General features: G+C 38.3%; 1 protein-coding gene across 1 annotated transcript; it reads right to left on the bottom strand.

The window, feature by feature from the left end:
* Positions 1-15,099: 15,099 nt before the first annotated feature.
* Positions 15,100-15,906, bottom strand: LOC111405758. Its single transcript, XM_023034787.1, has 2 exons — positions 15,550-15,906; positions 15,100-15,126 (listed from the first exon to the last, which is right to left on the bottom strand). Exons 1-2 carry the CDS (start codon positions 15,904-15,906, stop codon positions 15,100-15,102), a joined length of 384 nt encoding a protein of 127 aa, XP_022890555.1.
* Positions 15,907-16,635: the final 729 nt, after the last annotated feature.

Here is a 16,635-nt window from a genome sequence, read left to right as displayed (position 1 = left end):
CCAAGTAGAGGAGATTGAGTCTTTGACACCTGAGGCGAAAGTGGTCGGTGAGTAAGCTGTGCAGCACTTCATTGACCACTTTGAGGAGCATCCTTTATATGACACTTTCGCCAACTATTGGGCCTCCTGGAATGCCCAAGCAGTGATGAAGTGGCTGAAGGAGATTCATCTGACACTGGACACTTCTATTCTTGAGAAGGAGTTCGGTGGACCTACTGGAGGTCGTTCAGACATCACGTCTGCCGAGGCTCTCCAGGAGGTGTTGGAAGTGGGGGATAAGGCCATAGTGCCAATAGATTAGGGTTCAAATTGTAACAGCTTTGGCCTAACTTGTAATCTTTTTGATATCAATGAATTTAATTTTATTCCAAGTGTTGAAGCCTCTTTTATCTATACTGAACTGTTTGTTCTATTATAATTTAATTACTGCTTAAGTCAATATTACTAACCATCGACAAGCGGTTGAGCCGAACAATGACAATCCATGGAATATAACGAACTGAAGATTTAAATAACTTGAATTCAACAATCATACACTAAGGCAATCCAAGCACTTAGCCACATAAGAATAAGTTACAATTTTTGGATCATAATCAAGTCGGATCGAAACATGCATTTATTCATTGGTCGAACTTCCTTAAGTGTTCAATGTTCCACTAGTAAGGCAACACTTTCCCTGCCATATCTTCAATTTCATAAGTCTCGGATCGAGATTCTTTGACGATGCGATACGAGCCTTCCCAGTTCGTTCCAAACACTCCGGAGCCTATTGGCTTTGATGATGAGAACACCCTTCTGAGTACCAGATCGCCTAAGCATAGAGTTCGACTTCTAACCCTCAAGTTGTAATAGTAGGTCATCTTCCTTTGATACGTAGCTAGTTTGACTTGGGATGAATCTCTTTTTTCTTCCAGGAGGTGGAGTTCACACCCTCTCGCTTCGTCGTTGTTGATCTCATTGACGTTTATACAACGATGCGAGCGGACTCCTACCTCGACTGGACTCATAGCCTCAGCTCCATAAGTTATGAGAAAGGCATTTTCCCTGTTGCAGTTCAGCTTGTTGTTCGTATGGCCCAAAGGACATGGGGAAGGTCATCGACCTATGCTCCCTTCAAGGCGTCAAGCTTTCTTTTCAAGGCGTGCTTGATCGTTTTGTTAATTGCCTCAACTTGTCCATTTTCTTGGGTGTGATGAGATGTTGAGAAGTCTTTTCTTATGCTGAGTTCATCACACAAGTCTCGCATCTTTTTGCTATCGAACTGCTTTCCATTGTCAGATACTAGGGAGTGGGGAATGTCGAACCTGCAAATGATGTTCTTCCAGATAAACTTTGTGGTGTTCGCCTTAGTGATTTTTTGCTAGAGGTTCAGCTTCGACCCACTTGGTGAAGTAATCGATCGTAATTATGACAAATATTGCACTTCCTCTTCCTTTTGGGAAGGGGCTGATAAAGTCTATACCCCATTTTGTGAAAGGCCATGAGCTAGTGACTATGGAGAGTTCCTGAGAAGGTTGTCTCCGAACATTGGTGAATCGCTGGCACTTGTCACATTTTCGAACAAACTGGCAGGAATCCCCTTTCAGGGTCAGCCAAAAATAGCCTTGTCGAAGTTCTTTGTGTGCCAGGGTTACTCCACCGGAGTGGTTACCGCAGATTTCCTCATGAAATTCTCTCAGGATATACATGACCTTTTCTCCCCCAACGCACCGAAGTAGGAGTAATGAGAAACCTCTTTTATATAACACACCATCTTGAAGTATAAAGTGAGCAGCTCTTCTTCTCAACTTCGTTACTTCATTCTTTGAGGGTGGTAGTGATTGATCTTTGAGATAGGCTATGATGAGTTGTATCCAAGGTGGGCTACATTCAATCCACATTACCTCCTCACTTCCGGAGATGGAGGGCTTCGGCAGTCGCTCGATTGGGACGATCCTTAGTAGCTCAGAATCTTTACTGCTGGAAAGTTTGGATAGGGCGTCCGCGTGTGTATTCTCCAGGCGCATGACTTGGACCAATTCGAACCTCTCAAAGTGGGGGGCTAGGTTCAGAACTAATCTCAGATAAGAGGCCATGCCACTGTCTTTGGCCGCGAATTTCCCATTGACTTGACTCACCACAAGTTGTGAGTCGCTACTGGGTTGTAATCTTTCAACTTGCATTTCTTTAGCCAACATGAGGCCCGCCAAGAGGGCTTCTTACTCTATGGCATTGTTTGAGGCTTCGAAACCGAACCTGATTGCACAGTTTAGTTTATGGCCCTTATGGCTCTCCAGGACAACTCCAGCTCCGGAATCACTTTCCCCTTATGATTCATACACAAATAGCTTCCAAGTTGGGGGCTCTGCTAGATCCATTATTGCCTTTATTTCTGGGGCTTTGGTGAACTAGGCAACAAAATTCGTGAGGGCCTGGCCCTTTATGGCACTTCGAGGTTTGAACAGCAGGTCAAACTCACTGAGCTTGATTGCCCATTTTACCAATCGACCTAAAGCATCCATTTTCTGTAGTACTTGTTTCAATGGAAAGTTGGTGAGTACTTCAATTGAATGAGCCTAAAAGTATGGCCTCAATTTTCTCAATGCGATAACAAAAGAGTGAGCAAGCTTTTCCATGTCTGGGTAGCAGGTCTCTACCGACAGCAAGGCTTTGCTGATGTAGTATACTGGTAGCTAGCATGCCTTTTCTTCCGTGACGAGAATCACACTGACTGCCTCGTCCGAAACTGCCAAATAAAGCAGGAGTGTCTCGCGCGGTTTAGGTTTAGATAGTAGTGGTGCCTCTCCCAAGTACTTCTTCAGCGCTTGGAAGGTTGCCTCACATTCTTCGGTCCATTGGAACTTTCTCCCCTATTTCAAAATCTTGAAGAAGGGTAGGCTCTTATTAGTGGCTTTGGAGATGAAGCGACTGAGTGCAACAATTTTTTCATTAAGGCTTTGCACCTCTTTTGGCTTCTGGGTGACTTCATTTCTAACAAGGCTTTTATCTTCTCAGGGTTTGCGTCAATCCCTCTTTGGTTCACAATGTATCCCAAAAATTGACCCGATGCTACTCCAAAGGTGCACTTCAGCGAGTTCAGGTTCATCTTATATTTCCTTAAGATTTGAAAAGCAGTGTCCAAGTGACTTACGTGATCCCCTGCGTGGAGACTTTTGACCAGCATGTCATATACGTAGACTTCCATGGTTTTGCCATTGAGATCGACTAACATCATGTTGACCAATCTTTGGTATGTAGCATCGACATTTTTTAATCCGAAGGGCATCACTTTGTAGCAGTACAATCCTCAGTCTGTGATGAAAGATGTGTCCTCTTCATCAGGTCAGAATATGGGTATTCAATTATACCCTAAATAGGCATCCATGAAGCTCAGGAGTTCATGTCCAGCGGTAGAGTCTACTAGTTGGTCTATCCTTGGGAGGGGGAAGCTATCTTTTGGGTAAGCTTTGTTCAAGTTGGTGAAGTCAACGCACACCATCCACTTCCCGCTGGACTTCTTCACGAGCAATTGGTTAGATATCCACTTCGAATAAATGGCTTCTCTGATGAAGTCGTTGCGACTGAGGTTATCGACCTCTTCTTTCAGCGCCTCATATCTCTCTGAGTTGAGTGCTTGCCTATTTTGCCGATGCAGCATGCAAGTGGGGTTAATGTTCAAGTGGTGGCAGCTGACCCATGAGTCTATTCCCACCATGTCCTCAAGTTTCCATGCGAAGACATCCAAATTCCGTTTTAGAAAATTCATCAGTTCTTTTTTCGTCTGAGGGGGCAAAGCTTTCCCTATTTGCAAGACCTGAGTGGGGTCTTGAGAGTTGGTAGAAAAAGTCTTGAGTTCTTCTATAGGAGTTGCATTCGGCTCAAATTCGATGATCCGAGGGTCCAATTCATCAAGAGGCCGCCCTTCTTCAGGGGCCTCGACCATGTCGACGTCTTCCTCCTGCTCGGGGGGTTTACCCTTGTTCAAGGGTGTCAAGCATCTCTACATCCGTGCTAATTTTTTTGTTGCATCAATTGTTATTACATTTAAAGTGCGGGGCTCAAATTTCCATAGAGAGTTGAGGTAACATGATCTCAAGCCCATCTGGTCGCCTCAGACCATCGTGATCCCATGCTCAGTTGGGAACTTCATATATAAGTGGTGAATGGAGGTCACAGCCTAAAGGTCTTTCAGTGCAGGTCGGTCGAGGACCCCGTGGTAAGCTGACCTGTGATCCACCACTAAAAATTCCATGTAGTGGTAAGCCACTAGGGGTGCTGATCCCATTTCAACAGGCAAAGTTATTCGTGCTCGTGAGATGATGCTATCCCCAGTGAATCCGAATATTGGGTTGATCATGGAAACCAAACCATGCTCAATTTGCATCTTGTCAAATGTTGATTCCGAACAGTATATTCATCGAGCTCCCATTGTTAACCAGCATGCGCTTAAGTCCATTTCGAGCCACAATTACCCTTACTTCCAACGCGTCGCAGTGTGGGAGATGAACACCTTGCGAATCTTCTTGGGAGAAGGTGATGGGATCCATTCTGTTAGTATGGGACTGGTTGACGATATAAGTGATCATTGGTGGGTCTTTTGCTTCACTTGTGTAGTTCCTTTGGGCATTTCTGTTATTTTTCCCAATTTGCCCCAATGATTGTATCAATTTCCCAAATAGTATCGCCTCCGGTAGCTGGGGCCTGATTTCTTTGCTTGGATTTTCCTCGAGATCTATCTCTCGTCTCTCTCCATTGAGGTGATTGATCCCGTTGTCGCCTCGACTCCCTGTTTGAAGAGGTGGACTTGCGGGAGTGTTCATGATAATGGTCCCTCCTAGAGGAGCTTAAGTTGCTTCAATTTGAAGACCAAGGCGTGTCTCTGCGTTCGCTGATGTCATGGCCATAGAGTTGGTGAAATGTGCAAAACTTTACCTCTTCCAGGGGCTTGTTTGCTTGCTTCTTCTTCTTGCATCGGTTGTTTGTTCCCCGGATAGTCCTGCTTCACAAGAGCAATTTCATATACTAGCACTGGCACTGTATTTAGAGTGGTTGAACCCAATGCCTATCCGGAGGTGGGGCTACTGTATGACCTACCTGGGTCCATTGTTAGGTGACGAGATGTGCCACTGGTCCTTGACCTATCTGCCTCTGAGGCAGAGCCGTAGAGGAAGTCCCTGAGCTGCACGATTTCGGTGGTCAATCATCTCATCATTAATGATTTCCACTCTCATCATCTCAACCAGTTCGTTATAAATGCCTGGATTCTTGCTTCATATGTCTCTCCAGAACAATGTGTTCATATTGAGGCCTCCTTTCAGGGCTGAAAAGGCGTCTTTATCAGTGACTTGTTCGCGGTATGTGATTTCATCAGTGGATCTGGGGAGGTAGCTTTTTAGCGTCTCTCCAGGAGCTTGCCTCATATCTTGTAGGCGCTGCGCTGGGACCTCTCCTTCCCTTCGTGAGAGGTATTAGTTCAGAAATGCTTTCTTCAAATCTGACCAACTTCTGTTGCTTAAAGGTGGTAACTTACTGTACCGCACCTCAGTAGCTCCGGTAAGGGTCAGATGGAAGGCCCTACATTTCAGTGCCGACGAGGCTTCTCTGAGGCTCATCTGCGTTATGTACTTAGTGAGGTGTTTCTGTGGATCTATCTTTCCTTCATACTTAGGGATTTTAGGGAGCGTGTAGTTCGCGAGCATTGGGAAGCTTCGGATTTCTCTGGAGAAAAAGAGGTTGTCATCGTCGTCATTAATTTCGTAAGAGCGACATGGCCTTTCAGAGCCTTCTCCCTCTGATACATTTTGGAAAGGTAGAGGTGCCCCTCCCCGACTACCCCTAGGTTTTCTTCTCGCTCGTCTATTTCTAGGTGGAGGGGATACCTCCTGTTCTTCTTCTTGCTCCTGCTCCTGCTCCTGCTGAGCTGACCTTTGTATGGAGCGAATCCTATTGCTAGGGTTTCACCCTATCCGGTCGAAAACACTAACCGACTTCTAAGGTTCGTATTCTGGTAGGAAGTTTTCTCCTAGTTATGGCTCTGCTGCGTGAGTACCTTGGGTGTAGGAAGTGACATCCACTTCCACTTCCCTCTCAATGGAGTGGTCCCTGTGGTGGGTTGAATGACCCCGGGGATGTGATGCCGGGTTTTGCCCTTGAGCCGAGTGCACCCCTTGTGGCATTGGAAAGCCATGTTGACCTTAGGCTTGCATGAAGAACTTACGAATCGCCAGATTTTGGGCTGCAATGTCTCTCATGCCTGCAATTATTTGAGTCATTCTTTCAGTGAGTGTCGTTGTCCTGTTGCCTCGGTGACGTCGATAATGGGGCCTCCGATGCGTGACTCTTCTTCAGAGGCGTCCCCATGCTTTTCAAGATTTGCGTCATTACTATAGCTCATTTTCCCACTCTTTCAAGGGTGTTATGAACTTAAGACTATAAGTTGACTTGGTTCTTTTTGAAGAATGACCCTTTTTCAAGGTAAGTCGATAGCTTTCCGGTGGTAAATGGGGAATTCTTTAGTTGGAATTTTCCCACAGACGGTGTCAATCTGTTGACCTCGCGAATTGGACCTCCATGTGGCCAGTCGAGAGCCACTTCACATGTTCCTCCCTGCACACAACAACGCACAGTCAGGAGCACATGATCGAAACCAACGGGGGTGGTGGTGACCGCATACACTTCGACGGTCAAGTCAATAGTCGATGATTGAAATGGTGTCGAAATTGTGCAAGAAAGTGGGGAGGAGAATATATAATGCTTAAATGTGGATAGCTTAGTTTAGTATGAGTTTCATTACCTTTGCCTCTTGCCAAACCTTGAGTATTTATAGATGAGGAGCACCGTTGGATGTGGGACACGTGTATGCATATAATGGCATGAGATGTCTGCTCGTAGACGTCAATCAGTCGCGTCTAGAGTGGACGGGTTATTAATTTTCCTGAGTTGAGTTGACATAAAGGTGATGTCACATCACCTAGACCGATGGAGATGTCACATCCATAGGGGACCCTGACATAGATATACTTCTGAAACTGGTGGCGAAAGTATCTGTTAAGGGAGCACCTCGGATAGCTAAGCGGTTTGGTTACAGGGAGCGCTTCAGTAGATTTAGTTTGTGAAGTGTGTGCCTTGCGGTGCTTTGAGTTGGAGTTCGGCCGAAGTTGACACCACTTTAGAAACACGTCGTTGGGACACGTGGCACTTCGTAGACAAGAGGGACACTGTTTTCGAAGTGGTTTGGTGTGGGGCATAACAGGGATTATGAAGCAAAAATATTCTCAGTTTTGTCGTTGGCATGGAAGTTGCCATCGTAGTCGTTGTTGGCTTCGTGTTAGGAACGAGGTTCCAAAAAATGTTTTCATCCCCTTCCATTTAGTGGGTTTAGGGTGAAATAGATTTGAGGGAGAAGAGAAGAGACTTTAGGTTCACACTCGCGTTGTCGGCTGGGTCGATATAGTCGAAGTTGTTTTCTTCTCCCGAATTGAGTAGGTTTATGGTTAGGGGGTCAGAATAAAGCTGAGTTGACTAAAAATGCCTGACATAAGTCTTGACATCCTCTCACATGCGTGTAAGACTCGTGTGAATAAAAATAATTTCCAAAAAAGTTGCCCCCACTCCTTATTGTGAGTGTAATAGAGTCATAGGGAGTAATAGGTAATTGGTATATGGGAAATGACGAAAGAAAATGGTAGGGTTGAAACAAATTTTTTTCCTTTTTTATTTTTTTAATTGGAGGCGATTTTGAAATTGCCATGTCATCTTGCTGTAACGTTTTCTGTAGGGTGGTAGGTACGTGTAGCACGGTCTTTGTTAATAACATGGTGCATGTTGACAAGTTACAGTGTTCTCCCTCTCTAACATAAGATGCAAGCTACAAATCAAATAAAAATAGCTAACTTAAGATTAGAAAACATATACCAAGTTTCTGATAGTGAAAATGGGAAAATCTAGTGGCTGATCTAAAATATTCAGCAAAATAGAAGTTTGGCTGAATTATTCTAGAATTTTGTAATGGATTGAAGAGTTCTTGCTCTCACTGCAATGAAATTATGTTAGTTCATAACAGTCCTGAAAATACTATTCTTCTATGAAATACTAATCATGTTCTTCCAATTCCCACTTTTAGTATGACCCATATTATTAAGACAATTGAATTTTACCTTTTGATGCATGTTACAAATATGGAAAATGCTTGATGTACAAGCCCCCTCACATGCTGGATGAGGGGGTGAGGGTGGGTGATTATTTTAAAAAAATTTACCCCCCCTATAATGTGTGTGGCCTGTACAGGCCCTGTGATAGGCAGCAGAATTCTACAATTATAGAGGTATAGATCGTTGTGTTTGTTGTTAGCTATCGTATCAAACATTTAGGTTCACACTTGTATTTTTGTTCTTTTAAATACTTATTAATTCATATGTATATTGTTGTAAATGATGATTTAATTGAAGGATCATTACGATATAATTTTGCACCGAATTAATTTTTTTTTTCTATAATTGAGATTCAGATTAGAACAATCTGATATTCGATTTTAAGACCCAAAATTAGATCAATTATCAATGTAACCTTATTAAATCGATTAATTCAATCTGATATCGTTCTGGTTTTAATTATTCCAAATATAAATGAACACAAATGATAAGTTTAATTAAGAAAAAACAATAAGTTCATTTAAATACATGGATACAGGATTTAGAATTTATTTAATCGAATTTATCACAATATTAACAAGTAAACCGATACTTGTACTACATACAATGTATGTGTTATACATTTTTAATATATTTGATGCATTTTCACTTGTGGCTAGTCTATTATTTAATTTAATTAACATTCTAATAAATTAAATAATAGAATCTCTGAATTCAAATATTGGTAATTTGTTAATCACAATTGTTGTGATTGTGAAAATACAAATTCCATATGACAAAATCCTAAATCATTAGCGGTCGTAAGTAATAACGAGATACGGATATCGTTAATACGAATAGACTATCATGTGTGACATTTCTTATTTGTGAAGTAAGTAGCTGATCTCACAAACTAAAGTGTAGTGACACTTAAATGAACACGTAGATGTTTTGTTATAAAACAAAATATTGGAGGCCCGCTGAAGAGATTCTATACGGATAACTATCTAAGTATCAGTGGCTAATCTCTAACGTTCGATAGTGGAATTGGTCATTTGACTTGAGGTCATCATATTCCCTTATATGAAGGCAATTATACTTTTGGTGATATTAGATGTTACTCCCCCAAGAGTCGCTAATTCGGCATCATTCGAGCATGTTAAGAATCATATGAATGTTATGAATGATCAATAGAAGATTAGTCACTCTTAGTTAATAAGAGATCATGATCTACACTTCATTCAGTTAAGTTGATAACAAAATCTTTGATCAAGATATACTCATAAGTCGAAAACAACTTTTCAATTTACATTGACTTAATAGTGAATGAAAGATATCATCGATAATTGAAGCTGACATTTATCCATAATTCGTAGTTGATCGGATCATATTGAAGAAATTATTATAGCTCACGATAAGTATGGTTTTATAATACCACATGATATTTTCCAATACATATGTTGTCCTGACACATTACTAGATGCCAATTTCGGACGACAAATGTGAATTGACGATAAATTACAAAGTGACATTTTAATTTATTGATTTTGATTAATCAAAGTAATAATTCATGTTGTTAGGCATCATGATCGGGAATCTAATAGATCGCATACAAAAGGAGAACTAGAAGAATGAGGTTTACCAATTAATTGATAAGTGTTGGAAAATTAATTAATGGGGTTACTTGTTAATATGGCCGAATTAATTAATTAATTCATTGACCAAATTGAATTAATTGGATTAATTTAATATTGGATCGGGTTAAATATAAGAGACGGGTCAAGTCCACTTAAACTTATATTAATATGTTGCTAGGGTTTGAAAAATTCATAGAGAGAATGCAATTTCATATTTTTGTTAGCACAAGAAAAGATAAATTCTAGTTTTCTCAATCATGTTTTCTGTGTGGATTTTATTGAAGGTTAAACGATTAGATAGCTATAAATTATAGATCGTGATTGTTCGAGTTTCAGAAAAGTAAAGGAATTTGTAAAATTCAATAAAAGTATAATTTCTACCACAGTATCTATCTAAACAAAAAATGTAAATCCTTGGTGGAAATTATAATTAAGTAAATTCTCTTTTGAAAAAAAAAAATAGGTTGAATGGCTAACTTCGACATAAAATTTGAGTAGGACCCGGTTGGTTATTTTGGAAGTTCAAGATTGATTTGTGTTCTCCTCCGTGAGAACATCGAAAACATGTATTTACTTGCCAAAAATGATGTTCGGGTGAATGAGAAATTAGAGCTCAAAGTTTCCCAATTGAAAGGAGTTATGTTGGAGAGAAAGCATATAAGGTTTATCTCACTTAGGAAAATTATGAAAGCAAATACAACCTCAAATAGGATTGCACTTTTGGAATGTGTGATCGTGTGTAGCATAGAGGCTCTCTCTATATGCACATGAAGGGGGGTAAATCGAACTGAAATAAGTTTTGGATGTGGAAATTGACCCCTTATAAGAGCCTACGTTTTGCTAATTTTTTTCCTCCAACTAACCGTTTGAATTCCAAAACCGTTGAAACTCCAATATTCATTGTCATTATATACGAGTTAATGGTATTCATGGTATTGAGCCTATAAATATGCAACCAGGTTTCTACTATTCCACAGAAGAGGAGAAAATAAAAGAGAAGCAACACATCACACACTCTCTCTGCCTAATTTCACAGAACACGATTTCTGCATAAATTTTAATAGATTATATAGTCTCGTGTCTATCTAAAAATTGTTTGGTGATACTGATCAACACAAATTTTGTTAGCTCGAGTAGTATTTGAAGTGCTCAAATTCTACAGTTCCTTCGTTGTACCTTAGGAGACAGACGTCCGAATTAATCCTCAAACACCTACGGTGAGGGGCTGAATCTGTTTTAAGGAAACTGTGTTCACACGTGCCTCAGTTAAAATTTCTTGCTTTTGGCTAATTAGTTTATTCTTTCTGCTTTATTGGAATTTAATTTGCTATATTTTGGCTAACTAGATTAATTTGTTCAATTTATTACAATTTAATTTGTTATATTTTGGGTAGTATCCAAGCTCATTACATAAACAGTAAGCTGTATATACGGTAAGTTGCATATACGGTATACGTAAATATGGTATATTGCATATATGGTATGTGTAAATCCAGTATATGTAAATTCGGTATATGTTCATCCAGTATTTGTTAATCCGATATTCATCTACTAACATTTAGTCCAGCATTCCCAACATAGCCTTGCAAAGCCGATACTGAGGCGAGGCAAATGAGGCCCAAGACCATAAGGGTCCTAATATTAGCCCATAATTTTTATTTTTTTCAAAACAAGGCCAAATAGCCCAGATCCAATTGTGTGGGATTTGATGTAAATTTATTGAAGACGAGATTTAAAATGGTTAAATTTGGGTTTATTTTCTTGAAAATGGTGTGGGATTTGATGAATTTTATTAATGAGTGTCTATAAATATTCATGTCGTCATCTTATTTTAGTACAAAAACTTTGTGAAGGTAGATATTTATGTAATTGTATTTGTTAAATCCATGTCATTGTCTTATTTTGGTTAAAAAACTTTGCAAAGATATTTCTACATTTTACAATTATTTAATGGAAAAATTGCAGCCGAGGTACCAAACCTTTCATTTATTAACAGACTTTGCCTAAACCTTTCATTTACGCCACCGAAGGTACCAAGCCTTTCAAAAATGCACACCCGAAGTCCAAATGGATGGAAACCGTTAGTTAATCCATTAGTTAACCTAGAGTTAACATTTTGACCAATTTTTGACTGCATTTTAAAGGGCAAAAATGTAACATTATGTTTTTATATTAAAGAATTAAAATAATTAAATAAAAAATCCAAAAATAAAATAAAAAGAAAAGAATTTCAAAAACTTTTGTTCTTCTTCTTCCCTACGCAGCCGACCCCGACCTACCTCACCCCACCCATCCCACAGAAATCAACCAACGTCCACCCATCCCAATCGCACCAACCACTGCCATTCACCACTCCTAAATCGGTCGACGACCATCATCCACGGTACCTAAATCACCGCACAACAATTGCCAGCAAATCACATTAATCAGGAGATGTAAAAATCAAACACACCACCCACCACCATCCCCTTCTTTCCCGAACCCTTTACCCCAAAACCACCAGAGGTTATCGCTGGCGACACCGCCACCATATGTCGGCCACCATTCCATCTGGATCATTCAGGCCACCCTCGATAGCGGTGGCGCCTCCAAATAGGATGAAGCGGGGGCCGTGGTTTTTGGCGTCAGCAACGACGGTGAGAGTGTGTCCACAGCGAGGTCTGGGGGCATCCTCATCGTTGCCCCAATAGGTCTCTAAAGCGCGACAGGTCAGAGCAAGATGATGGACTTGCTTAATGCAATAACGATTAAGCACTGGACTTGCTTATTGCAATAAAGTTGTTGGGTCTAAATTCGATGTGTCTTTTTCCTCTTCTTCTTCAATAGGTAGTAGTGTTAATGGATTATTGCTGTGATGGTGGTGGTGTTAGTAGAGGATGGCAGTTAGGGCGGTGATCACTGGGATGGAAGAAGGGTAAATGTAGAAGATGAAGATTTTTGGGTTTTTAATTTAATTATTTTAATTCTTTAAATTCTTTAATATAAAAACCTAATGTTACATTTTTACCCTTTAAAATGCAGTCAAAATTGGTCAAAAAGTTGACTAGGTCAACTAACGGATTTACTAACGGTTTCCATCCATTTGGAATTCGGGTGCGCATTTTTGAAAGGTTTGGTACCTCCGTTGCACAAATGAAAGGTTTGGACAAAGTCTGCTAATAAACGAAATGTTTGGTACCTTAGTTGCAATTTTCCCTTATTTAATTCTATATCTGCTTTAAAAGGAATAGAAAGTCGTATTTTAATAAGTATGTATATTTTTGTTTAATTTTAGTTGATAAAAAATCTTTAATCAATTATGCCGATTTCTTAATCTGCACTTCCACACTTGGCACAAGTTCCTTCACTCTATGATTAAATCTTTGGTTTTGTTATTTTATGATATAAGTCATTTCTATAATATATTTGGTTGTTGTTTAAATGTTAATTTTAGGTTAGCAATAGGTTGCATAATACATTGTTGAATTTTACATTTACGTTAATTTCGTCGGAGCCTAATCTGTGAAATTCGCCTCAGACTCCGACAATTACAGGACCGGCTGTGTAGCCTTGCTCTTATATAGATAGATTGGGCAATGCCATATTTTTATATACTTAATTTGTGATTTTGTTGGAGAGAGCTTAATTTTAGTGAGAGCCGTCCATATCAACATGCTTTTATGCCGTCTAAGAGGGTGTTTGGAATAGATTAAAATTAGATTTTTTTAAGTAAATTGTGATATAAGTTTTTAAAATGTGTGGTTGAAAAGTTGTGCAACCTATAAAAGATATGATTAATATTGATTAATTGACTTTGATTTAAATTAAAATCATATTTTAATTCGTACCAAACGGGCTCAAAGTCAAGTAGATATTTTTTTATTTTCAAAGAAATATCTATTAGAATTTCTGGTCTTCCATTCATTCCAAAAACATAACATTGTGAGATTCTGACACGACATGATAAGCCCTCGTTTATTTTTTTGAAATTATAATTTTTGAGATAGTATTTTTTCGGAAAATGTGTAGTTGAAAAAACAAAATTGGTTTATGTATAATATTATTTTATTGAAAAATGTGTAATTAAAAAGAAGATAGAGAAAAATGTATTATAAATTTAATGGGGTCAAACGGGGTATTAATATGGTGCAAACAACTCTCCAACTTTCAATTTCTTGCAGATCACGCCATGTTATCCACTACGACCAGCTTAATAAACGAAACATGTTGACTCGACGTTAAAAATAATGAATAATTGACATAAAGCGTTCTTTCAATTTATATTGTTTTTAAGATAGATATATATATATATATATATATTTTATTTTTTTTAAAGATGGATGCTGTGCGTTGTTGTGTAACATGGACATATTTGATAATTATACATTAGTTTTAGCCCCCTATTCGATGACCATTAAAAATCAAATTTTGAATGGTAAACTTTTGGAAAACGCATTGTTAAAAAGTAGAGAAAAATTTTGCACTTACATGCAAAATATTTTATTAAGTAAATGTGTGATTGAAAATGAATGTTTTCAAATAATAATGGTTGTCAAACAGAGGTTTAACGTACAAGTCAACACATGACATTAGTTGAATTGACGGAGCAAATCATAGAATGATCAGATTTGCATATAAATCAAAGTTGGCTAACTTGACTATATTACATTAAAGATAAATGACTAAAAATGTAAGCAAATGAAAGTTAAGTGATCTAGTTACACTAAATTGAAGATCGATGATTAAGATGTACTCCCACTCAAAGTTAGGGACCTGCAGTGCATTTAACTCTGCGAATGCAGGAAAAAGCCATTTGAAAATCTTAACCATTGCGGCCTCGATTATTTGAAATTTTAATGGTTAGAATAATATTTTTTTGAAAAATGTGTGATTAAAAAGGAAGAAAATTTTTGTAATTATGTGCATATTATTTTCAAATGACTTTTGTTCCTCATGTTTGAGACCATCTCCAATCCTGCATCAAAATCTGCCCCATTTTGTATCAAATTTTGCACCAAATTAAAAATCATCTCCAACTCATTACACCAAAATTTGTACCAAATGAACAGTGTTTAGTCATTTTCTTCATTTCTTTTATTTTTAAGAATTATATAGTTGAAAAATTATTGAATTATTCGATTTACTATTACATAAATTACTACGTACATAATTACATTATGTTTACGAGAATATGAAATTTTTTAATAAATTTTAAAAATATAGTACAATTAATAAAAATGGTAATTAGCACAAGACGTCCTTACTTTCAATGTTATTATGAAAAACGTCCCTATTTTTCATTTTTTTGACATTTTACCCTTACATTCACCTTTTATTGCGAACATCATCATTTTCATCAATTTACAATTCGAATCTCAAAATTGCGGTATGGAGAAGTCGACCTAGTGTTATAATTTAATTATCACAAATCTTATATTCATCCCACAAATGTTCAATTGATGCGTTTTGTTTTGAGTACTTTTATTTTAACTAGTCAAAAGTAAACGTGCGTTGCACGTTGTTTTGAATTGCTTTATAAGTGTCGTAAAAGTAATAGTTGAAGATGCTTTTGGAAGATAGTTGAGAAGACTTGTTGATGTGAAATGAACTTTTTATTCAATGAGAATATCTTTTTACACTATATTTTTTGTATGATTAGGGATATTCGATTTAACTAAAATCTTTGTAGTTGTCATAGAAATTCCTCTTGAAAGTGCAACGTATAACTGTCCATGTGAGAATACATGTTGTGGAAGACATATTCCTACGTGAGGTATTGTCTGTCCTTGGGCCTTGTTGATTGTCATTACAAAACATAGACGTACAGGAAACTGTTTCTGTACGAATTTGAATGGATATCCTTCATCATTTGCAAGACTTAATGGTATACGCGGAATGAATACATGTTTGCCAGAGTACTGCCCAGTAGTTATCTCTGCATGTATAACATGTGTACTGAATTGATGACAAACCATCCTACTCCCATTGCAGAGCCCATCTGAAGGATCTAGATTTCTCAAGAGCATTATTAGATAATTTATTTTCAACACTAATCGATGAGGTGGAACTCCATTTGGAAGTAATATGTTGAGAAACTCTGGTTGATAGTAATTATTTGTGTCATTAATTGCCATATCATAACTGAGGAACTCTTTAGTTTCACCCGGAAAAAGATCAATCATTTTTTCGTTATGAGATCAACGTTTTCATTTGTAGTGGATAGAATCGCTCTTTGTGTCATATATTCCGATGATTCAACATTATTTGGTAGGTCTGAGAAGACAAAGTTGATTAAATTGAGCTCTGGAGAGTTGTTGTTGTTGGAGGAAAGTACTATGTCTTTTGGAAGTGAGATGAAGTCTTCTCCTGCAGTTCGTTTTGTTCCATTGCCAATTTTGATCAAGTATTCTGCGAATTGATGATCATTTTGCGCTCTCATATCCTGTGTCAAATGTAGTTTATACATTTTTTCCCAAAGATATGATCGTACTAAACTTTCATTAACTATTTATTGTCTTGTTGCTCGAGGGACAACTGGAAGAACCTGGCGAAAATCTCCCCCAAATACCATTACTTTACTCCCAAACGGTTCAAAGTTGTTCGTGATGTCTTGAAAAGTCCTATCGACTGCCTCAATGGTTGCTCTCTTTGCCATCGGAGCTTCATCCCATATAATGAGTGCTGCTTGTTGTATAAGTTCGGCTCTACTGCCTTGCTTTAATATATGACATATTGATGATTCATTTGTTTGCAACGGAATGTTGAATCTGGAATGAGCTGTTCGCCCTCCAGGGAGTATATTATAGATTCGTTAATCTATTATTACTAATTATGCAATTAAAGTTTATTACGAATGATGATCATCAATAATAATAATAATATTATTATTATTTAACTACTTAATTATGAAT

This window comes from Olea europaea, chromosome 1 (genome assembly GCF_002742605.1).
Source record: "Olea europaea var. sylvestris chromosome 1, O_europaea_v1, whole genome shotgun sequence".
NCBI lineage: Eukaryota > Viridiplantae > Streptophyta > Magnoliopsida > Lamiales > Oleaceae > Olea > Olea europaea.
Note: the sequence above shows the minus strand (reverse complement) of the source record. Positions and strands in the feature narration are given on the sequence as shown.

Coding starts and splice junctions, on each gene's coding strand:
- LOC111405758 (XM_023034787.1), bottom strand. CDS start 15,906: ATGATTGATCTTTTTCCGGGTGAAACTAAAGAGTTCCTCAGTTATGAT. Junction 15,127..15,549: donor TCGTACAGAAACAGTTTCCT/GTACGTCTATGT, acceptor TTATAACACTAG/GTCGACTTCTCCATACCGCA.